At 49.8% G+C, this 23,409-nt stretch overlaps 1 protein-coding gene across 1 annotated transcript in view; it reads left to right on the top strand.

Moving 5' to 3' along the window:
* Nucleotides 1-7,601: 7,601 nt before the first annotated feature.
* Nucleotides 7,602-23,409, top strand: part of LOC108545723 (disintegrin and metalloproteinase domain-containing protein 10) — a 130,405-nt gene continuing 114,597 nt past the window's right edge. Inside the window, 1 exon segment of the mRNA XM_017897479.1 lies at nucleotides 7,602-7,712. Coding sequence (XP_017752968.1) covers nucleotides 7,622-7,712 — 91 coding nt within the window. The 5' untranslated portion in view covers nucleotides 7,602-7,621.

The following is a 23,409-nucleotide window of genomic DNA, read 5'->3' on the forward strand; positions in this document are numbered from 1 at the left end:
GAAACGGGAAGCAAAGGGTGGCAAGGATGAGCAGGGTGGAGAAGACAGGATAGAAACGAAAGCAATTGGTCGACTCGGTCGTGTAACTAACTCGGCCTACCGATCACGTAGAATCAGACAAGATTCATTGAAAATCTGTAGCCGTGCTCCGAGGATGATACAAAATTCTGGTCTTCTTCCGGGGTAATTGAATCCTGGTGCGCGGCTGGCCTGTTCTCCGCCTCTTCCTCTCCGTCTCTCTTTCCATCTCCCTCTCGCGTTCCATTCAGTCGGCCAAACCGGAACACATACGCGGCCTCGCAGTTTATTTTCCATCCATCTTGCTTTACGATAAGACAGAAGCGATATCTTGCTACAGGTGGCTGAATATACGTACCTCTCATTCACGGCCACTCGTGTTCAAGCCCTGGTTCCCGCGCCTTCGCCCCAAACCTCCGACCACCTCAGGCCGCGGCTACGGAAATTTCTCTCGTCGCGTACGCGTTACACGTACCCGAGTTTCTTCTGCAGCTTCGCGAATCAGAGATCCCGGAAACATCGGGGATGCGACTTTTTCCTCCGCGGCCCGAATTATCCGCCCCTCGTCGAGATTTTGTCGCCGTTCTCGCTCGGTACCCTCTAATTGGAGATCGGTTCGTCGAAGTTACGCCACGATGATTCGCGAAAGATCATCCGCTTGACGACTCCTCGTCTAGTTATCCGGTACTCTACCGCGACGGAATAACTCGTTGGAAAAATGTGAAGTGAATTAGTCCGGGTACGCGCGACACGATTGCGATAAATAAAACGCGCGAGCGTAAGCGCGATAACTCGGTATCGGGACTCGTTTCACTATGCTACGTTATTGCCGGCCGCTTCATAGTTTTCGGCCAAAATATCGTTTTTCCGCAGATTTCACCTTCCGCGCGTTTTCTGGAAATAAATTTCGCCGCCGATACGGAAAAGCTTTGACGATTTCATTAAACAAAGAGTGACGTTGATCTTTTTTCGATGGTAAATACCGTGGGATCCATATCGGTCGACGATTTTAGTCGAATTTATTTACGACGATCTCGTATTTATGGCCACTCGAGCGAACCGTATTTCACGGAATGTACAAAAAGTAGCCCTCGGTTTCGTCCGCGTGCATCGCCAGTAATAATGAATAGGCTGCGCGAATATTACGCAGAGTAAACAACATTTAATTCCTCACCTTCGATGTTTCTGTCGAATTAAATATTTCCCACGCGAACGGGCCGCCAAGCCCGTAATTCCATCGAGATCGATAGTTCATCCGTGTTTCTTTCCATCTCCATTCTTGTTGTCGAAAACATTCGCGCAACCCCAAAATCCGTACGCAAACGCGCGCCATATTGTGTACAGTGGATGGCGGAAAATCGGTTTTCCCACGCCTGGGAAACGCGATTCGCGATTCGCGTGGTCCAGGCGTTACGCGATCGTTACTCTCCCATCCGTAGAACTTACGTCTTCGTTCGAGGCTAATCGCGGAGAAATGAATTATTATCCCCGCTCGCAACTCCCATCCGCGAGACCTTGCCCAAGAAATTTCGCGCGGTTAATTTACCGCTGGTGGATACGTTGCGAGCAATAATCATCTTGCAAGAAAGCACACGCACGAGAGTTAATCCGATGCAGGTGTAGGTGCAAGATCAAATTAAGCCGCGTTCAGCTTTTCCTAAGCTCGGTCTGCTGGGAAATCCGCCGGGATGCCAGGGTTCGTGGACGGACCGAAAGGGTAGGAGACGGCAACAAAAAACCCTTGCAATTTTGGCTGTGCTTAGCCGTAACCAATTAAAAGTATTACCTGGAACAAGTCTTCCTTCGCTATCGCGGCGGACAGCGGAGCAGGCTAATCCGAATTTATCAAAGCTCCCTGGCGTTCTTCTCTCGGGAGCACCGAACTAACGTTCCTCCGTTCCGCGAACTTTTCCGCGTTCTCGCACCGCGAGTACTCTCGCGTAACGCGCGTATACGTATAACAATTTCGATGTCTCCTCTCGAATCCGTATGTACACGGCCGTCATAAATAAGTGTCAGGAGCTTGCGTCGTCGACGAGTAATGCGACGGCGGGGCGTGCAAGACGATCCACTAGCAGCGACGTTTCTCGAAAGAGAGCTTCTCCATCTCCGTCGCGTTAGGTGCGGTCAAAGTTCACGCCTAGCAATTTTCGCTCCTTTGTTCGTTGTCGGTTCGTGTTACGAGCTGGAGTGGCGTTTTCGAACTCGATCGAGAGTTTTTAGCTAATCGAGTTTCCTTGCCGCCGTGAACTCGTACGCCTGCAGCTCGATTAGCCGGCTGTGTCGTTAAACCAGCGCGTATTTCAGCTCTATCGCATTCGTGCCTTCGATCTCTCGATTTTTACGCCGGCCGAGCGAACGTGCAGCGAAAATGTCGCTCTTTCACGGATTTAACGAAGACGAACGCTGCGCGTATACGGAGCTGTCGCGTTGTGACTCCTTTGAAAGAAACGGTGCGCGGAAACTCGAGGGAATCTCGTTTAGCGGTGCTTTTATTTCCGCCTGTCTTCCGCTATCGCTTTGTAAGGCAGCTTCATTAAATTTATTATCGCGCAACATCACTCGCAAATATGTCCTAATTCTCCACGGAGGATGGACCCGGCCAGGATTGCGGGGTCTCATTACGCGGAGAATTTATAAAATCCTCTATCGGTCATAACGAGGAAACGTGTTTGCGCTTCGAGGGAACGTGTTCTAATTACGCAAACACCGGTGGATGTATCATATCCTTAAAAAGGCTCGCGAGTCCGCCACTTAGGAAATATATTATTAAATTTATCTCGTCCTTTACATCGAAACAAATTGGCTCCTGTTCCCGACCGACCATCTTTCACGCTCCTCCGGCTACCCTGCAGCGTTCGGGCACGTAACGAAGCAGGCAGACTCGCTGGAATCTCATGCGCGATATTAATTAACGGCCAGGGATATAAATATCTCGCGATTGTTCGATTGTCCCATTCTTCGCTTCTCGCGAACCATCTATTTTCGACGCGTCTTCGAATCGAATAAATAAAGAGAAGATCGTCGCGAAGATCGGTTTCGGGTCGACTCTGAACGCGAGGAAAAGGTTGAAGAGAAAAAAGCGACGGCGTAGCTTCTCGCGACGCTGAAAGCTGCTAGACTTTTCAGTAGCGTAGTAAAATTCTCGGAACAGACTTCGGAATACGTCCGAGCGAACGAGACGCCGGTTTGCGGGTATCGAACGGGGCTCGTGTCGCCGATTACCGATTACGAGGCGGTTAAAGATTTCTTTGAAAGCGGCCGAACGTAAAATCCGCTCGATTGCACGGATTTCTACGGGTCTGGCGAAGAGCTCGCACGCGTTTCCCACGGATGTGTAGCAATAAAATCAACGCTATTTGTTCGACGTACAGGTTTTACGAGCGAACGGGCTGCATTGAGCGGGCTGCTGCATCGGTGTTGGACGACGTCGGCGTCGGCAGCGAAGTGGTCCGTGTAAAAGAAGGCAGGAAGACCGTGAACCGGCAAGTGGCGTCCGGTAAAGTGGACCGCGTGAAAGGCGCCTTATTGTCGCGCTCGCTCGCCTTTGGCTCTGTGCTCTTCAATGAGCACTTCCTATCGCGATCGACGCCGCGACAAAGCCCGGCTTTCACCGGCCAGACGCTGGACGCCGCGTGAAAAGGGCGACGTATCGCGTTTCCACCGCTTCGCGGATCGAAATATGCCCGTTGGACGAGCGAAACTGTCCCCGGCTCGCGTAATTCGGACGATGGATGCAGCCTTTCACGGACGACGGCTCTTTAAACGGACCAGAGATCTTCGCGCGATGCGGATGAGGAAGAAAAGTCGGACTAACGGGGTCGTGGGGAAATTCGCAGCGACTAGGTGAAAAGAAGTACGGGGCAGAGAGCTATGGTCCGTTCGTTGCGAATCGGCCGGTATTAACGATATTCAATCATTTCTAAATTCTCGACTGAGAGTCACCGTTCGAGTGCAAAGGGTTAATACGAGGAATCGAGTCGTTGCTTTCAAATGGAAGCAATGAAAATGAACGTGTCGTCGATGCGTTCGAGCTGTTAGCGACGATTATAAGTGACAAAGGTATATTACCAGCGAATGGCGTCGGCAACGGCTAATTAACGCGTTAATCGCGTCCCGTCGGCCGGACTGGGTAAATCGGTATGCAAAGGGACGCGTGACTAAAGGAAGACGCGGATGGAACCGGGAGTTCCGTGCGGCAGATGATAAATGGCGAAAACGCGATAAGGGGCAAGGAAAACAAGGGTGAAGCTCTGCAATTAAAATTCAGTAACTCGCTTACCGAAATACGCGTCTCGATTGTAGTTGTACCGTTTAATACGATAAAGGCAGCCGAGCTTTACGCGGTGTACAAATCACCCCGCAATCAGAGCTTTCAATTGCTTTTAGACGAAACCGTGAAGCGTTACGCCACTAAGGGGATGTGGACACGAATTAATAGCGTATTTTGCAGCATCGCGACGTCTCGTTGACGACCGGCCAAGCGATTCGTTATCCGACTCCTTTCCATTCATTATCCATCTGACGCTTTTTGTTCGTGTTTCCCGCGAGATAATCTCCCTTCCGAGGCACTTGCTTCTATTATCACTGACAACACCGGCTTGCTATCCCCTTATCTTTCGGCGACAAACAGCCTTTCGTCGCGTCGAAAACAATGCCTTCATCTCGCGTTGCACCGCGTCCGAGCAAATTTTTCTCGTCCACAATTACGTCGAGGAACGTCCCTCAAAGATTCGTCAAAGTGTCCCGAGTTACACGCGTGGCTGCAACTCGTAGAATAATCGGCGTTTATCGGCGACGATGACAACGCGCGCGATGAAACATGGCGATTTAAAGACACTCGTCGAGAAGTAAGGTAATAATATTTTGCAAATAAATTAATTAATACCACCGAGGTAGCTGTTGTCGTGTTGGACAAAGATAAATCGTTCGTTTAATTGGATTCCCGTAACGATGCAGAGATGCAAGGAAGTGTAAACGGTGAAATATTTAGCGCGAGCTGTACGACTAATTAATGGAACGGGATTACGGTGTAATAAACTGTACGGTAGCGATTGTTCGAATTTAACGTATCAATCGTTGCGTTTCCTTTCGCGCCGTGACGCGAATTCATAGCCTCGCTAACGAGCCGTTTTCTTTTTCTCCGCGCGGCGGCACGCTCTCGGAGCCTCTAATTAACGAAGAAACTAAAATATAGAAAAGGCAAGTCGCGCGAATGTTTAATAATCGGTAGAAATTCAGCCGGCGGCCAAGTGTAACCGTAGAACGGTATAAACGTTTGCGGTTAGTTTACGGTACGAATCGAATTATATCTCGCCATCGAGCTTCTCGTCCGAAAGCATGGCAAAGGAAACAAAGCGAGTGGAGAGAAATAGACAGAGGGAAACGGAAAGGGACAGAGGCGGAGAGTGACGCGGTGCAAAACATTTTCAGAAGCCAACTCCCCCGCTCGTTAGCGTCGCGAATTTTATTTGCATCCAATTAAAATGCAACTTTGCTAAATACTTCCAATACTTTTGCGATCGCGACCCGCTCGATAAACTTGCAAATGTTTTGCGGTGGCGAAATTAAACCTTGCGCGCGCACTTGTACACCGGCGGCGAACGAAGGGTAGGAAAGAGAACGGGAGAGACGGTGGGAAGTGAAAAGGGGAAAAAAATTTCTCGAAATTTTCCCGATCATTCATCGAGCGTTTGCACGTTTGTCCGTGAACGAAGTAAAAACGAGTTTGTTCGATCGTTTTCCAGGCACGCACCGCTGCAAAGAACCGCGAATGTTGCTGGTCGAGCTGTGGACAAGCGGAGCGTTGATCATCGGCAGCTCCTTTGAACGGTGAACGCCCCTTTAATAACCAGTCAACCACGCGAAGTATTTCATTAGAGGCCGGAGATCCCAGCGGCGTCGGAGGGACAGGGACGAAGAAGGATGGGCGTGCTGGCGTCGCGTGATACGAATCCACGAGTTTAGAGGAACCAGAAGCTCGCCTTTGACGCCGTTCTCTTGTCCGCCGCGAGGGGAAGTACGATGTAGCACAATTCCGCCACGACCAGGGACTACGGAAAGTTTAATAAGTGTCCGTGCGCTGCAACAAGTACCTGCACATGTTCCGACGTCATTGCGCCAGCGACGGAGATTGCTATCGATTCGGAAATGTGACTGGGTACGGGCGTCTCGTCGACGGATAAGGCACCCCTCGATCCAGAGATGTATCAGTGGGGACGAGTCTCGTTCGCTTCGAGTTCGTCTATCGAACGATCGGCAGCATCGGAACGCAGAAGAAGACGTAGCCAGGCTGAGACCGTGCCACCGTTTCATCCACTTTGATGTATTCCGAGCGTTTAGAGTCTACCGGAATAGCTGCAGACTCCGGAACGTCGATAGATCCGAGTCAAGAATGACGACAGCGTCGCAAAACGGGACAAAGATGGCGCCCGGATTGTCTCTAGAATGTTAATAGAGCAGGGGGACTAGTCGGTACCGGTGTCACGAGCATAATGGATACGACGGTGGATCCAAAGAGATTAAATTACCGGCTGGCAAGGATCTGAAAGTCGTCCAGCCTTTCCATTAAAATCGACGCGCGTGGGACGCGTACGGAACGCCTGACTCTCCACGCTGCTCCTCGACTTCCGCGTCTCGCAGCCACTGTGATTTTTAACGGAATTTCCCACGCGTTGGCCGTGATGCTCGAGAGATCAGTTTGCGAATCCATTGCGAGAGGGCGCCTCCTCGAAGCAGTCTCGTGTATCCTATTCTTTCCGCTCTTCGCTACCTCGAAGTGGAATTTATTTCCAATCCGAGAGCACCCGCACAGCCGCGACGGCGGTGCCAGCTACGTATCCCCGAAAATACACGGTCCGTAGAGACAGCTAGCTCCATCGAACGGAATAGAAGGTGGCTGAGGATCAGCGGTCGCAGATCGACTCACCTCTGACGGGGAATTCTCCTATTCGAGGGAACGACCTCCGATTCTCGTTCCCGCGAAACATCCGAGACACCTCGACGCGGTTCAAAGAGCGGTAACGAGCCGAGACGACGGGTGTCTGCGAGTAATTCGACGGCGCGCTTAAAAAGCTTTCAGTGGAGAGACACGCACCATTCGCGGAGGAAGTGGGTTCGGTGTAGCGGCTCGGAGAAGGAGGTGGAGCCGCATAGACTATGATACCAGTTTGATAACGCGGGTCAGAGACTCGGTGCACGGTCGCGAGCTACTACGTCCGTGTCTGGCCCGACCAGCCGTGTTCATTCCCTGGCAGCGGTGGTTTGGTTGGCCGAGAGAGTTGGAGGAGAGCCGAAACAGGGGGATCAAGGGTGAAGGAGACGGGGATAGAAGTCGAAGACGAGGCAGCAAGCACAGGGGATACGCGCGCCAAGGAAGAGAGAATTCGGAGATTATAGAGAGTGTGCACGTGTGGGAGGGGGAGGGAGTGGGTGGACGAAAGTAAGAGACAAAGAAGGGGTAAGGGATTCGTAGGTGGAAGAAGGGAAGAAGGGAACAACGGACTGCAACGTGAAGGTGGAAGTTGAAGAGGAGGTGGAGGTGGAGGAGGAGGAGGAGGAGGAGGAGGAGGAAAGCAGGGAAGTTTCCGTCTGTCCAAAGTGGATGGGGGTGAAAATGTTCGGAGTGTTGCTGGCATGTGTCTGGCTGGTTGCCGGCTCCCCGTTACATCCCTGGCCGCTAATACCGCACAAAGGTATGTGTGCCCGATCTACCAGTAATTTCTTATTGCTTCTTTTTCTAGAGGAAATAAACCCGATGATTATGAACCCACTCGACCACGATTTTCGTCCAAGAACGAAAGTATCGTTGCCGGAATTTTTTATTCATCGAAGACAGAGGGAACTTTTTCGCAGTTCCTCTCGTTCCCATTGTTGTTTATCGCTGTGTACGTTTCCCTTTTTTACATCTTGAACATACGCCGCTCTTTGTGATGCGGTTTAGTAGAAGGTCGACGGTTTGTTGCGACTCTCTTTTTTATTTTCCTTTTTTTTCCGCCCGGTCCTTTTTTCATCGAAATTACAGGAGCACCAACGAGAGAGCTGCAGCACTCTTTCACCCTCTGCCCCTAACGCTGTTGGCAGACTGTAGTTTTACGGCTGACGCGAACACCGTAATTTAAAATACTCCGCGATAAAAGAGACGAACGATAACGGCTTAACAACGAGAGCAAAAAGTTATTCCATCTCGCAACGTTGATAATCCGATGTAGAAAAGTTGCCCGACGTTTTTCTGAAGTTCTTAACGCTGTGTTAAACGTTCTCGGGTTCACCGTGACTAACGATGATAGAGAACGTACTCCGCTGAACCACTGTTAGGGAACTGTCGGTTTTCTTTATACCCTTCTTTGTTAATTCAAAGTTTCAGCATCAACTTGCTTCATTAAAAATACGCTCGTCGGGTTACAAAAATGGTATCGTTAAGGGAAGAAGTTTATAACGTTACGTCTCTGCCTAAATCTACGCGCTCGGTGGTCTCGAGTGGAACGAGATCGTACTTTATCGTCCACTGTACTCGCCCAATCGATCGAGCTTCTCGAAAATCTCCAAATATGTTTCACATTTGTGCAAAAAGCCACAATTAACTCCGCTTTCGGATTTTCCAAAATACCAGCGCCAAAGTTTAAAATACACTTTCGTCTCTTATTTTGTGCGGAGTTAATCGATTTGACAAACGAGTAGTACGTTCGAGGAATCGCGGACGCGACGTTATTATATACCTAACTACTGCCTACGGCAAAGCCTAATATCAATTATCCCTTTCCACGGAAAAACGATCTCCCTTCGCGTAGACGATTTAGTATTTCGTGGAAACGATATGGAAACTGTGACAACGATTACTGCGCGCCGTGTTAACGATCTCGAGAAGGTGATGGAACGGTTCCGCGTAGAAAACCATCCCGCGGCGCCAGACACAAAGAAAAGTAGCCCGGCTTTTCCGGAACTCTTTGTATCGGTATCGTCGTTCTCTCTTTTGTGCCGTCGCTTTCTTCGAGCTCCGTGGATGGAAATGAAGACACGAACCGACGGTAAATCGAGCGACGCGCACACCGGAAAGGCACGCTCGATTTCGCAAACGCGCGGCTCCGACTATTACGCGGCTTTGCTCGCGTAATCGCGCCTCCATTTCGGGAATTAGTCCATCAGGATTCAACGTCGCGTGAGATCAACCGACTCGTGTCAACGCAGCTATCGTTTCTTTCCTGTCTACCATTTAAAAAAAAAAAAAGAGAAGAGAAAAAAGCGAGAGAGAGAGAGAGAGGGGGGGGGAACAAAAAGAGCCACAACAACGAAACGAAATAAAACGGAGGGAAAATAAAAAAAAAAAAAGGAGAGGAGAAAAAAATGTTGCCACTCGTGGAAACTAGCCTGATCCCATCCTCCAAGCGCGAGAATACCGCGCACGAACGTTTCGAGGAGTAATTGGTGTGACGTCCCTCGAGTTTCCACCCCGAGAACGATGCTGATAGACGCAACTGGTCTCGCACAGAGGGTTTCGATTGAAGTTTTTTCATCTTGATGAAATTAATTCGTTAAAACGACGGGCAAGTTGCCGGGAAGAGCGCAACCGTTGTTCCTTTTTTATCCCGGATTCTCTGGTTGCCCAGTTCCGTATCGATTAACAAGTTCGCGCGTCAAACTTCGCCCTCCCTTCTTATCCGAGTAATAACCCAGTAACAAAGCGAGATTAACGGAATTTAAGAATTCGCAAGTTCGAACAGCTAATTTGCGACGCGAGCTTTTAATCAACAGCATTTCGCTGTCTCGCATTTCATTCCGCGCGCGTCCCTGCACGAATTCCCACGGCAAACGGATTTCGCTCGAAATAGACGACAAGAAGAGAGAGGGAGAGAGAGAGAGAGAGAGAGAGAGATAGAGAGAAGTAAGAGGGATCCTCGATCAACTGCTCGTCGGTCTGCTCGAGGCAGAGCTTCGAATCGGTGATCGAAATCGCGCGTGCGAAGGCAAACGGGCCGGGAAGGATAAATATTTAAGCTAGTCTCGGGGTGCGCGACGACAGTGCACGCCACTGGCCAAGGGAAAAATTTAATACCTGCACCCTCGCCCCCATGCGTGGTCGCATTACGCGAAAATGTCAGCGCAATTAGAGCAACAAACGAAACAATTTCATTACGCGTACCGAGCAATGTGTCCCTCCTCTCTGATACGTCGTATCTAATTTGGACAAGTCTGTCTCAAAAGAGCAACTCATGCGGCAATGGAACACGGGAAGACAAAGGTCGAAATTAAGCATCGCTTCGCTACTTCGGGCATCGAATCCCGACTTTTCGTATTATGCACTTCGCGCGTCATTTTTCGAACGTTCCAGCGCTCGTTATATCGGCATCCAGCGGATCCAGTTAATGGATCACTCGAATTTTCGGTGAACCTTTTTGCAACGAAACTTGAAAATCCCCTGCACTTTGCGCGAAGTTTATACGGTTTGAACGATTAAAAATTCCCGCATTTCCTCCATCGCTATTGTTCGCGATTTCTTAACACACTCTCTCTCTCTCGATCGATCGACATTTTTCGCGTATACGAGTTTACCGATTTTTCCTTTTTCAAAGATTTTTCAGCAATCGATCGGAACGAAAAAACAGGGCACGCGTTTGACAGCGATCCCGTTGCGCGTATCAGCAATCGCTATCCCTATCTTACCTACCCTAGCAGCTACCCTCAGGAAACTGGAAGCAGACGATACGTGTTCCAGCTCAGTGTTCATTTTTTTTTGCTGTTTAATATTTAGGTAATGGCGAGCCGGAGCTCGTTTGAGCCGCATTTCGGGAACAGCAAATAATTAGGCCGTGTTCGTGTGAATGGTTCGAGGGTGGATGGGGGTGGCATTAGGCGGAGAGAAAAATAGGCAGCGCGACGTTTCAGCGCATCGACGTCGGAATAAACGATCCCCGGTGCAAAGTAAAAAAAAAAAACAGAAGCGAATGTCTGTTTCAATCGAACCTTTGTCAGCGCTCCTGCAAATTTTTGTACCCATTTTTGCGAAAATTCGGGGAAATCGCGCCGTATCGTATCGTATCGCGACGTTCGTCATTTAAAGTGCACCCCGCCCGTTTCCCTTTTTCCATCCTTCCTTTTTTCCCCCGTTATTCCGCCCCTTTCCACTCGTCTCTTTTCCCCGACCATTATCTCGATCGCCGTTGAATCCTGCGAGATCCTATTCCCCGGCGAATTAAGCGAAATCGCGTGAAATTTCACGATGAGAACGAAACACACCGCGGCAGTGACTTTTATTTCACCGAGCGATGAAATCGGAGGCGTCGATTCCGCGAGGAAAGTTTCATGCTCTGCCCGACAAGTGATAAATGCACTGGATCGTAAATTTTATCGCGACGTTCGACGCAATTTTGCCCGAATTTTATCGAAAAGCCGCGCAAACAGGAGAAAGGAAGGGGATAGCTGTCGAGGGAGATATAAAGGAAATTCCAGCGTTTCGAGTGAACCTGTGCCGATCAGCTAGATGGACGTTACAGGATCGTTACATAGCGCTGCCGATAAATTAGCCTGGCCAGCTGCACCGGTACACCCCATCTTCTCGTCAGCCGTTTGCAAGTATCTACTTTGCATTACGGGCGACACGTTCTCGAGTGCAAACCAAACGCGGCTGCGCGCCCGCGATGAATAATACGCGGTGAAACTGTACACCGTATAATTGCATATTTTTGCGGCGACTAATGCACTCGCGGTTCGCGGCCGTTCGTTACGCGTGCCATTCGGCCACGGCCGCGATGCGAATGTTTTACAAATTCGACTGATGACCGTCGAATATTCCGCTGACCGAGGGAATCCGGATCGATATCGGGGCTCGATTTTTCTCCCTCTCTTTTTCCTTTTCCTTTTTCTCTTCTCCTCCCATATACATACTCACACTCGGCTGCAACGGATAACCTTTGTGGTCTGTTTATTAAAAACTGGCCAGTCGATTCGACTTTTAATAGAAATAGCTCCAAGGAGAAACAAAAACGCGCGTTTGACCCGCGTCCGACCAAGCACGGTCTAACACCACTTGCGTCGCGCGGTAATTGGGAAATCGATTTCCCTAAACTTACACCGGTATCTATCTTTACGTGTACGTGTGTGTATACACAACGATGATTCGAATTTGTTAATTAACTCGTTTAACGGATAGAATCCCGAAGATTAAGGGTTGCATTTGGACGGGTTCCAACTCGCGACGTGACCAAAATGGAGAAAGCAGTGGCGAGTAGCTCTCAACGTACGTACGTACCTACGTTTCTCTCCGTTCCGAGAGGAGATTGTCTTTCAAAAGCAGCTCGGCGAGCGGCTGCGAAATCGTTAAAAGCGAGCTGCGTAGAGGCAGAGGAAGAGGTCGAAAGACAAAGCCGGATAGCAGCCTGGAGCGCATCCTGCACTTTGAAATCCGAGTAACCGCCTAAATAAGAAGGACGCGCGGCGTGTCGAGGGCGGTCGTAATTCATACGAAAAATCAAGGTGACTGCTGGCGGGCAGATTATACGAGGCGAAGCTAACCGTGCTGGTTAACGTTGGCGTCGCGACGCTGATGGCTCCGCGGAGGGAAAAGTTAGAGTCGCGTAACAAGGACGAGGCCGTGGAATATAAAATTGCATATTCATACGTAGCTCGAGGCGAACGGTGGCTGCACGGCTGTCGTCTTATCCGAACGGGCCAACGGGGTGCGTTATCGAATCGTTTTCGCTCGAACGGGGAACAACGAGGGCTGGCAGACGCGTGCTGACTGATCGAACGTTGATAAGGGACAACAAAGCCACGCGTGTACTTCGTTTGACCGATTCTACACGGGTCAGACGTTGCGAAAAGCGGGAAACGAATCGGGACTGGAACTAGGCTGCTCGGCTCGATCCGATCTTTCCCTCGTGCGATATCGCGTGGAAGATACGCGAATGGCAGAGACAGCCGATTAACCGTTACGACGTTGACTTAACAGCTCGTGGAAATTTAATTAGAATTTCATTTTTGCAAACACCGATCCGGCCGCGTTCGCTCGGGCTAATGCGGCCCCATTTCGGAGACATTGCCTTCACGGAAGCGAGGAGTACGGATGGCACGGTGGTTAAATCTGGCTACACACAGGCCAGGTAGTTAAAGGCCAGTCCTACAAATAAACGTTGAATTACCGTTCCCTATACTTCCTGCTACGGTCTTGAATAGAACTGTCCACGTTACCAAGTGCCTGTAAAGACGGTGATACAACCGGCCGGTATGGTTCTCTTGGGCCAAGTATCTTACGCTCCGCGCTGTATGACCGTGTTCTTTCACGATCGTTTCGCGTCTCGAAGAAGTCTCGAAACGATCTTCGAAATATGACCGGGGAATAACAGCGGGGAGAGCGATAACGAACCGGAAGCGAGCGGACAGCTCGATATTTCTGACAAAAGCCGTGCGTTGGATAAAGGAGGAGGAGGAGTCGGTTATAATAAATACCGCATCGAATTTGTCGTGGATGGAGAACGTGGTTGTTCAATTCCGTACTCGAGTAGGAGATCGGGAAGAAACAAAACGGGCAGCGTTATCGCGAACCGGTCGAACCGGCTGAAGAGCTCTTGGTTTTTCGAAGAACCGAATCACAAGGAGGACAGACCGGGGTAGATAGAAGAGAGAGGAGGAACGTCTCGAAAGGTGGCTGCCCCTGGCAGTGCTCGTGTGGAATAAAGGGTCCTCGAAGGGCACTCGACCTCGATGTAACGACTTTGCACACGCTCGTAACTCGATATTGTGAAATCCTCTTATCGCGTGGTAGCAGCTGCAAGCGCATAAGAGCCATCGGAAACGCGAAAAGACCGTGCCGCGATTATTCGAACGCCGTGAACTCTAATTTCACTGTTTGCGCGTCAGAAAAACGCCGCTGATGAAAAATGAACAAGAATTCCCTTTCTCTCCCTCGCTCCTGCGAATTTCTCAGCTTCCGTTTCTCAGTTCGGCGGACCGAGCTCGTAAATTTCCCTTCGGTTAAAGGTGCATAAGCACGCTTCGGGAATTAATAAGTTTCTCGTCGAACGATACTCGAAATTTGCTTCTTCCTAAGCGGCGAAGCTTCGTTCCCTCTTTTCTCTTTTCGCGCTTTCGAGCAGGAATACAAGATCTCGCGGATAAATAATTTATCAGCGCTGTAACCGACATGCAAAACGAGAGCCGAGCGCGTAACTCGTGAAAGAGGGATGAAGACGTCTTCGGTCATTGCGAGAAAAAACAAGCTCCCCCTTTTAGGAGGGATCGAGAAGTTCGTTCGAAGAAGCTTTCGAGAGGATCTTAACGAGGTTCGAATGGAAGTCCTTCGTCTTAGTCTTCGTCTTCGAGTAGTTGCTGGAATATTCCGGTGCCCGTTGATCGTAACGAGGAGCCAGAATTTTAAGGGATCATCGAACCTCGCACCCTCCAAGATTTCGGCAAGGAGAGCGTAAACCGTTCGCGGTATAACGATGCTCTTACTCTCCGGAGTAATTAATGCATCGAGACTATCGCGAGTTTGGCGACGGAAACGGTTCGACGAATTCGATTTTATCGAAAATCACGGAAAAGTCGAATCGTTAGGGGTCGAGGGATCGGGGATCGAGCGTGCAAACGCGTCAAGGAAGAGACTCGGTTGCCTCCGCGGCTAGATATCTCGTGTGCAGGTGGTTGTCCGACGAAGGTGCATTTTGTTTCGAGTCCTCCCACGGCCTCTCGTTTCTCTCTCTCGTACGTGTAGCCACTTTTTTACGTCTATTACGCCAGAAACACCGCCATACTTCTTCCTCCAGCGAGTCTCCTTCGCGCATACGGAGAGCAGAAGCTTGGACTTGATGTATCGCTGCGTACGCGAGGAACGGCACCCGAGATTAATCACGTCCTTGCACTTGAAAGAAGGAGATAATTGAAACACCGCTCTGCCGGTACATCCCGCGTGTTACGAACGTTCTCTATGACCGATCTTCGTTTCAGTTACGACACGGGAAACAATTTCTCAAGCCGGGAACAGCGGCGAACGGATGATAAGCCGGTTGATCTTCGTTACGAGTCTAATCGAACTAGTTAGAGTAATATCCAGGCAGAGGGTGCGAAGCGCCGATAGCGTGCGAGGAAACGGCGCGTCAGAGACAAGGGTTGGCAGCAGTTTCTTAATTCGTTAAGAAGTTTCGTCGACGTATTAACGGCGCTAGATTCGATTAGAGAACGCCCGCTGGATGCACGTCGGGCTATGAGCGTGATTTAATTTAATCAGCACCTAGACACGGAGAAGCAGCGACGAGGTCTAAGGTCTAGGGGGTGGTTTGGCTGGCGTGAGAGCGAAGACGTCTCGAAAACCCTCGGGGTTGCTACGCGGCCGCGATGACAGGGAACCGGAGCTAATAATTGACGCGGGCTATTTTCGATGCCGGCGGCGGCGGTACAGCTCGTTACATCTCTCGTTAAACGGAAGAGCCTGCGCCCCGACGCTCTCGCTTTAAGCCTCTTACAGGCTGGACCTCGCGATGTATTTAATACGGATTACCTTTGTTTCCGCGTTTCTGAGACACGTTTACCGAGGCACGGGCCGCGTAATTTGTTTTTTCTTCGGCACACGGAGCCTTTTAACGCTGCGCGCCAGGATTATCCTGCGCCCAGGAAGCTTTCTTCGTGCTCCTGCTCGCGATTTAATTAATGCCGCCTTTATCGCGCGGCATGAAATAAAAGGTAGCTTAAAGGCGGGTCTCGTTGGGGCGAGAAAACGATTCGGGGTGTGCTCGATTCGAAATCGACGAGAAGAAAAATCGTCTCGGTCACCGATTTATCGTAACGAAGTTCCGCGAGCGAACGGGACGGGCTTCACGAGATAGTTTCGGTAACTGGTTTACAGATAGAAACGTTGGAAATTGACCCGATGTAATCAATCTTGCGATACGAGATTAAAGCCGGCGAGAATAACGGCGATGGCAGCTTCTCCACGCCGCGGATATGAATTTGTCTCGAACGTACGCTTAACTCGTTTATTACCGGAGCGTTATTAAATATCAAAGTAATTTCGCAAAGTGATGCACTTGAGGGAGAAAAGAATCGCGCGATCCTTTGTGAAAATGACTGCGGTTTACCGCGAGCGGAATGGAACGGTAAAAACTTGCTCGAAGCTTCCCCGACTCGAACGCAAAAGAGATTGCGGATTATCGTGACAGATCTTGATGCTCTCGGGGATCAAGGCTGCTATAGCTGGCTCTTTCAGATCGCTAGAGACGGTTCTTCCAGTGTTTTGCATAAAACCGAGGGGAGAGGTGGTAGAAAAATGGCGGGCGCGCCGATGAAGCGGGAACACCGGTTAGGGATGCCGGGTAACGAGTCGTTCGATCAAAATTATTAAATAATCGGCAAACGCGACGCTTCTCCTCTCTACGGAGGATTTCGTTGCCGCCGTTTATCAACGTCGCGAGAGACGCCGCAGCGTTCCTCGTAAAATATACAATCGCTTAAGTCGCGATAAACTTAATGGAAAATGGTCGTTTCCGTTTCTTCGGCCGGCAGCTAGTAGACCGTACCCGTCAGTGGTCGGACCGAGGCTAAACGTCGAGCGAGCGGACCATCGCGACCGACTTTTTTACCCGCGCCGCCGCGTCGCTTCGATTACTCAACAATGGCTTTAATTATCTTCTTTTTGTCCGAATTACTGCACGATCGTAGGACGTTTCCTCGAAAACACCGGCGAGGCGGGGCGAGGCGAGGCGAGGCGAGGCGAGGCGAGGCGAAGCGAGTCGAGCCGAACGGCGGCCAATTACAATCACGGTGAATGGCAGCGCGTTAAAAATCCGATGGAAAGGCGGCCGACACTTTTCCAGCCGGACGATCCGATTTAATCGACGCAACGGATGACGGAGGGCTCGCAGGCGAGAATTTGCAATTACGTTTCTCTAATTCCTCGGGACGCGGCGACATAGACTGGACGCGGGCGTTCCGCTTTTATCGCACGAGCGGCCTCGCTTATTTATCGATAGCTCGTAAAAGAGCGGCCGGCAAACGGCTCATAAACGAGCCTCCAATAAAACTCGCGTGCTCTCGTTCCCCTCCGAGCCCACGCTTTCCAACCCGGCACCCCTCGAAGCGGATCGTTAGCCGGAAATTTCGAGGCTCCTCACTCGTAAATTTCGGCCATGAATTTTTACGATACGCCGAATACCCGTCACGTTCGATCACCGATCCGTGAGAAGAGTCTGACCGAGCCTCTCTACAAAACGCCCTTTTTAATTGCCCGGCACAATTGTAATTCGACCACTGTCGATCGGTAATGACGGGGAAGCTTTGGTTACGTTGTTGGCTAGACACTGCTTTCATATTTTATTCCATTCCCGCTTTCTTCTCTCGCACCGATTCTCGTTCGATTCGAGCGATCGAACGGAATTAGAAATCTGACAATCTTGTCGAACATCGGACTAGTCGAACGGCCGCGAAGTCACGGACGGTGGTAATTCGATGCGACAATTAAATACACCGGCGCCGTCGAATGCTAATTGAAATTTGTACGTTGTTATCGGTTTGTCGCGTGGTTGATCGTTAACCAAGGGAGCGCAGGAAAGCGTACGTTTGATGCGCCGCAGGAATTGGACGTCCGCTCCCTTGCAAATTCATTGCCGCTTTATTTTATTACGCGGTATGGCGCTAGGAAAATTGGCGCAAGATCGATGGTGTCCCGTATTCCTGTCAGACACAAAATTCGCCAAAGCCAGTTACTCCCCTCCCTCGTCATAAATATATATTAACCTGATTTTCGCTGCATCATTTTTCACTTATCGATAAGCCATATAAATGAGTGGCCATTGGCACCACCAACAAATTGAATAAGCTTAGTACTTTTACGTCCTTTTTTTTTTTATTTCGACAAGGAAAAAATAATAAGCCGGGATTTTTCGCGTATTTCTTTCTTCCTCGCGGAATACGTCGAAACGATCGTGATTTTAAACAACGAAATAATAATCGTTCGTTTCGCGTTCGCTAAAGGAATTTTTCCTTCCCTCTCCGTTATATCGCGAGTGATCTGGGTCAATGATGGATCAGCCACAACGCATCCCCTTCATTCGGCATCGTCGTTGAACGCAGGTGGTAGTATAGCGACGTCTGAAGGTCGTAAGGGATATTCGTCTGTCAAATACAGCCTTTGCTCGACGACTCTAACGGTTCAACCTAATCCACGCTGAAGGACGGTTCCATAATAACGCAAAAACCACGACCAGACCTTCGTATATACGACTCGTATTGGCGGATCGAAGCGATCACCTCTCCTTTACGGATTTCAAGTCCATTTATACCACCGACGAGAGGGGCAGGACTGCATATTGTTTTCCTTTACAAAACCAATCAAATTTTCGTCTTTCATTTCGCTTTGTTTAATCACCGCTCTCCAATATCGCGAATTCTGCACGAGCAGTAGACTCTTTGAAAATTCGTTATCAGTGAATAAAACAAAAGGCGCGTAGAAGCCCCGTCGGCATAGCTGCGAGGTTGGTTCCTTCGAACGACTGTTCATTCCAACAGAATATTATACATTCGATCCTCGTTAGACCTCGTATATTTACAATATATACTACCGAATAATTAAAAATAATGAAACACTACCGATGCTCATCGAATTCGACGCGCAACGATCGTTATAATTTCAACTCGACGAAGATACACAGTTAGCTGTCGAAATACATGGAAATCATCAAGTCTCTGAAATAATTCCAATTTCCGTTCGTCATGCCGAAGATTATCAAATAGAATAGATTATCAAATCATTAGTGCAAGGGGTTCGTCGACCCCCTTGGCAAATGAATTCGCGTAAACCCAAACCGCAAGTAGAATGGATCAAGCACAGGTCAGACGCTGGAGAATTTATCGCGTCTCTCGTTTGACAAACAACGGTCCTCCTAAACGCTTAATGGTGCTCGCTCTGCGAGTCGCAGAGTCTCTTTTAAAAGCAGTAATCGCCCCGGTTTAATCCACCTATCGCGAAGAAAAAGTGGTTGGAAACGCGTTAGCATTGCCGCTATCGGTATTTACCTCCGTATCCAATTCGAGTCCGCTAATTCGACTCGGGGACCGGATACTCTCCCGCTTTGAAATGAATCTAATCTAGCCGCCCCCTTTTCCGCTACCTACCCCCAAGCCTCGAGCGCCAACGAGCGATCGTTTTTTGTTCCGCACGAGCGGGGGTGTAGCAGGTTGCGCGCGTGGACCGTCCGGATTTTCAAACGTCGTAGTCAGAGTAGGAAACTTTACGGAAATGGAAAAAGTCTTGGAGGAGATTCCTCCTCGTCCTCCCTTGGTCACGGGGGGTCGGGATCCGACGGAGGTTATTCTTGCTTCTCTCCAGCGGACCAGCAAAAAGTCGATACGCCACTGCGGCGGATTTTCAACGTCGGGCTGACTCTCGCCGAGAGGTCAGACGCGATTCAGGCTGGACGCTTCACGCGAAGATCCAGCTTTTTGTCCTCGCCACTGTCCCCAAATTCTATTCCGTTCGAAGTCCCGTGGTCTAACGCCATTCGATTTACTTTCGCGACGGAAAAGATAAATGAACCGCTGTCGCTTGGATATCTCGCGCCCCGGCACCAGTTGTTTAAGTATGATAGATAAACAAGGTTAAACCATCTTCCAGAAACGCGTAGCTGCGGAGTGTAGCTCGCGTTGGCCCAGATTTATTTAATTCGTTGACCGCGTCGGACGAAGCACTGTCCTTTACGAATATTAACTTGGGCCGAATTACGCGAAGCTCCGGGTACATATTTGGACGAGAATTAGGCGAATACGGGGACGCGACATTTTTTATCCGGCGCGAAGAAGATCGACGATGGACCGATTTTTCGGCGGGGAAAATTTGTCTCGAGATTTCGGGGCAATTTAGCGGAACTTTTACCCCAGGAATATCGCGGTGCGCAAGCTCGCCGGGATTTTGCCCATTTCCGACGCTACGCCGATAGGTACAACTTCCCGGTGAAAAGGGAGAAAAGGAATTTTCGCTTTTCACCGTTTTCAAGAGGTAAATACGTGACCAACGAGACCGGGCAGGAGAGCAGAGTGAAAAAGGAAAGCTGATAGACAGTGCGATTGTGGCGCAACGCAGTCGTTATCTCGCGTTTTTTTTTTCATCGTCGAGGGCTCTCCGTGTCCCTCCACCTCCTCCTATCATCCCTCTGCTCTCTTGTCCGTAACTCATCGGGAAGGGCGAACAAAGGGATGATCCGTCGATGGAACGGTAAGGGTGAACGGGATTAGAGTGTCGGACAGGAACGGTCAAAGAGGTGCGGAAAAACCGGTGAGATTATCGAAAGTTGGGAAGAAAGTGAAAGAAATTCCTCGTGTAAATTAGTAGCGATGTTTCAGTAGTAGCGATTCCGAGCGTAGCTAGGAAAAAGCAACAGAAGCAAGTGGCGAAACGGGTCGAGGAAGGGGGCGAAAAATTAAAACGGGAAAAAAAAGGTATCAGTCGAGTGGTTGGCGGAGAAAATTAGGGAGCGCGAGGTAAAAAGCCGCGAGAGGGAGAAAGAACGCGAGAAGACGAAGGGAGAAGAGGAGGGAATGATCACAGCGCGACAAAAATGGCCGACGAAGAAAAGGGAGAAAATCGGGGACGAGGAAAAGTAGAAAAAATACGCGGCTGTAAAGAAGAACGAGCGTGCAGCGGATAGACGAGACTCGGAGGAACGAGGAGAGCATAGGGGGTGAGGTCTAGCCAGGTCGGTGAAGGGTTGGGGTGTAATAGATGTGGGGAATAGGAGAAAATCGGCGCGTCCTGCAAACATAGACGCGGAAAACTGCGGAACGGTCGCTTGGACCGCGTGTAATTGCAGCGAGAAAGTGACCTACCGAATCGGGGACACGGTACGTGACAGACGAAAAATTGGATAATGCGAATTGGCGGTAACAACCGGCCTCCATGGGGCGGGGTGGGGGTGGACAGGGGACGAGCAGCAGGAGGTGGGCGGTCCCCGAATAAAATTGCGGACAACGATGTGTACGTGTGTGGAGGATGGGTCACGGGAATGGGATGTGGAAGGACGAAAATGGCACGCCGATTGCGTTGTAACGTTACGAGAAAAATGCCCCTGTTAATGCGTATCATTGCTGACGCGGCGTGGCACTATTTCCCGAAATATTTCTGCCTCGCATCTGCGACCCCCGATCGTACGTTTCGCCAGTGACACCCCCGTCACGGGCAAGTGCACCGGGGAAATTGATAATTCATCTTCTTCCGTGTGAAACATTCCGCTTCCTTTAATCCCCCTTTTTCATTCCCCCTCCCCCTATCCCCTGGTCTTCCTTTTTCCGCGGCTTTTTAAATTCATTGCACCGTGACGGAACGAATACCGCGAAATTGAATTGCTTTTTAGCAATCGCGGCGACCTTCTCGCCGCTTATCCCGGTTCGGTAAAACCTGCCGGAGGCTGAGATCTTAACGCAGATTTCCTAGCCGTGGTAATTTCGTCCCGGCAGGTGGCGCCGCGAAATTCCCTGCAATTCGTTAATGTTCCGTCGAAGAAAAAGCGGAGAGTCGATAATCCCGGGGAGTTTCAGTTCGCGAAGAAACATTTACCCGCGAAACTGTTGTGCCTGTGTGCGCGGATTATTCAGCCGCGCTCGCGCGAGCAGCACGCGCGCGTCGAACTACGCGCGAACCGGGTAATTATGGAAAGTTTCCGCTCTTTGAGCCGAGCGAATCCGTATATTTTATTGACAAGCCGGAGGTACTAACTTTTCCATTAAGGGACAGCAAGGATTTCCCCATAGGCGAATAAATCTTCCGGGCCGTTCTCTCCGTTGCGTCGGCTCGAAGGCAAACGTTCAAAAATTACGATCAGCAGCGCAGACTTGGAGAACGAGGTTGCGCGTATTTTTCGGAAAACAATCGATGTTCAAACTGGAATTACCGTTCCGTTCGTTAACGAAGGGTCAACGATTCGATCGTCGAGCGAACGCTCGAGCTTCCGCTTAGGTGGTTTTTCCCGACCGAATTTCTTTCGGCGGAAATTGTTTGATCGCCGGCGAAAGGCCATCTCGGCTAATCGCGATATCAACCGGCGAAATTTATTTAACGTTTCCGGTATCGATATTTCGACTCGGACCTTCGGACGATTCGAAACATCGATTAAACTTTAATTGCTTCGCATCATCGGAAGCGAACCGCGTTGAAAATGACATTTTCACCGTATCACTTTCATTCCACGTGATAAATAGCGCTTTTATGGTCTCTCACTTCGTTCATCGCGCTCGTTTCATTTAACGTTACGTAAAGTGCCGCTTTCGGCCGCGCTGTCTTTGAAATGTCCGACGGAACTTTGGAAACCGCGGTTCGCGCGAACCAAAGACGAAACGCGGACCCTTTATGACCTCGCCACGGTAAATGTATTTAATACGCGGTCAAATTTACCGATTATTCTTCGCGATGTTGCCCGGAGAACGAACCGATCGAATCGTTTCGATAATTGAATCGTGCTCATCAGCGGGCGCTTAAAGGGGTTCGGGAACAAACGAGAGTTTTAATTACGTAGTTAAAATTTTGCACGAGACCGTAACGAGTGCGTGTAGCGCATGTAAAAATAGAAGCAACTCGAACGAAGCACGGATGTTCGTTTTCATGTAGCAGGCATACTTCCAATGTACACAACGCTAACTCCGCTGTGGCTGACCTTTAACGAGTTATTCTACTGCGCGCAATTCAAGTCGCGTTTCACCGTGAACGCCGGGCTACGATGCAATCCGACGGTTCGAAATTATAAAATTGAAACAATCAATTTATCCACGCCGCGATTGCTTTTCGGTTTACGTTCCATCGGATAGAAAGATGTTCCAGTCGCGTCCCGTGAACGAATTTCGTTACCTTTGCGATATATATCAATTTTCCCTATTTCACCTTGACGAAAAGGACGCGGAACTTTAACATTTCTCGCGTGACCTGTTCGAAGAAAAGGTCGCCTTTACCGAGTGTAGAGATTAGGCGAGTCTAATTGATACATATTTTCAGCCTAAATAGGTAATAAAGCAGCGAAAAGGAAAGATTGGCAAAGTGTTCGGCGCAAACGTGCTTGCGTATCTCGAGCAGGAATTTGTTGCGTACTTTAATACCTCGTAAACCGAAAGATACGCGTATCAGAGAAAACTAACCGCGCTGCTAAATTAAATACAACACACGCAAACGCCCGCGGGTCGAGGGGCGGTGCAAACTTGTCTTAATTGTTTCAGCAAAGCCGGCCGAGGAACGGCCGTGAAAATAAGGAGGAAAATAAGCGTTAGCATGCAAAACGGTAATGAAAGAAGCGAATTTATACCGAAGCTAAAGCCGGGGGCTCTTATCGGGGATAAAATCGACCTGCAGAGAGAAACGCGTCGATATTCGCGCTGAGGCGAAAGAGAGAGAGAGAGAGAGAGAGAGAGAGAGAGAGAGAGAGAGAGAGAGAG

The sequence above is a fragment of the Eufriesea mexicana genome, unplaced genomic scaffold (assembly GCF_001483705.2).
Source record: "Eufriesea mexicana isolate 0111107269 unplaced genomic scaffold, ASM148370v2 scaffold486, whole genome shotgun sequence".
In the NCBI taxonomy this organism is placed as follows: domain Eukaryota; kingdom Metazoa; phylum Arthropoda; class Insecta; order Hymenoptera; family Apidae; genus Eufriesea; species Eufriesea mexicana.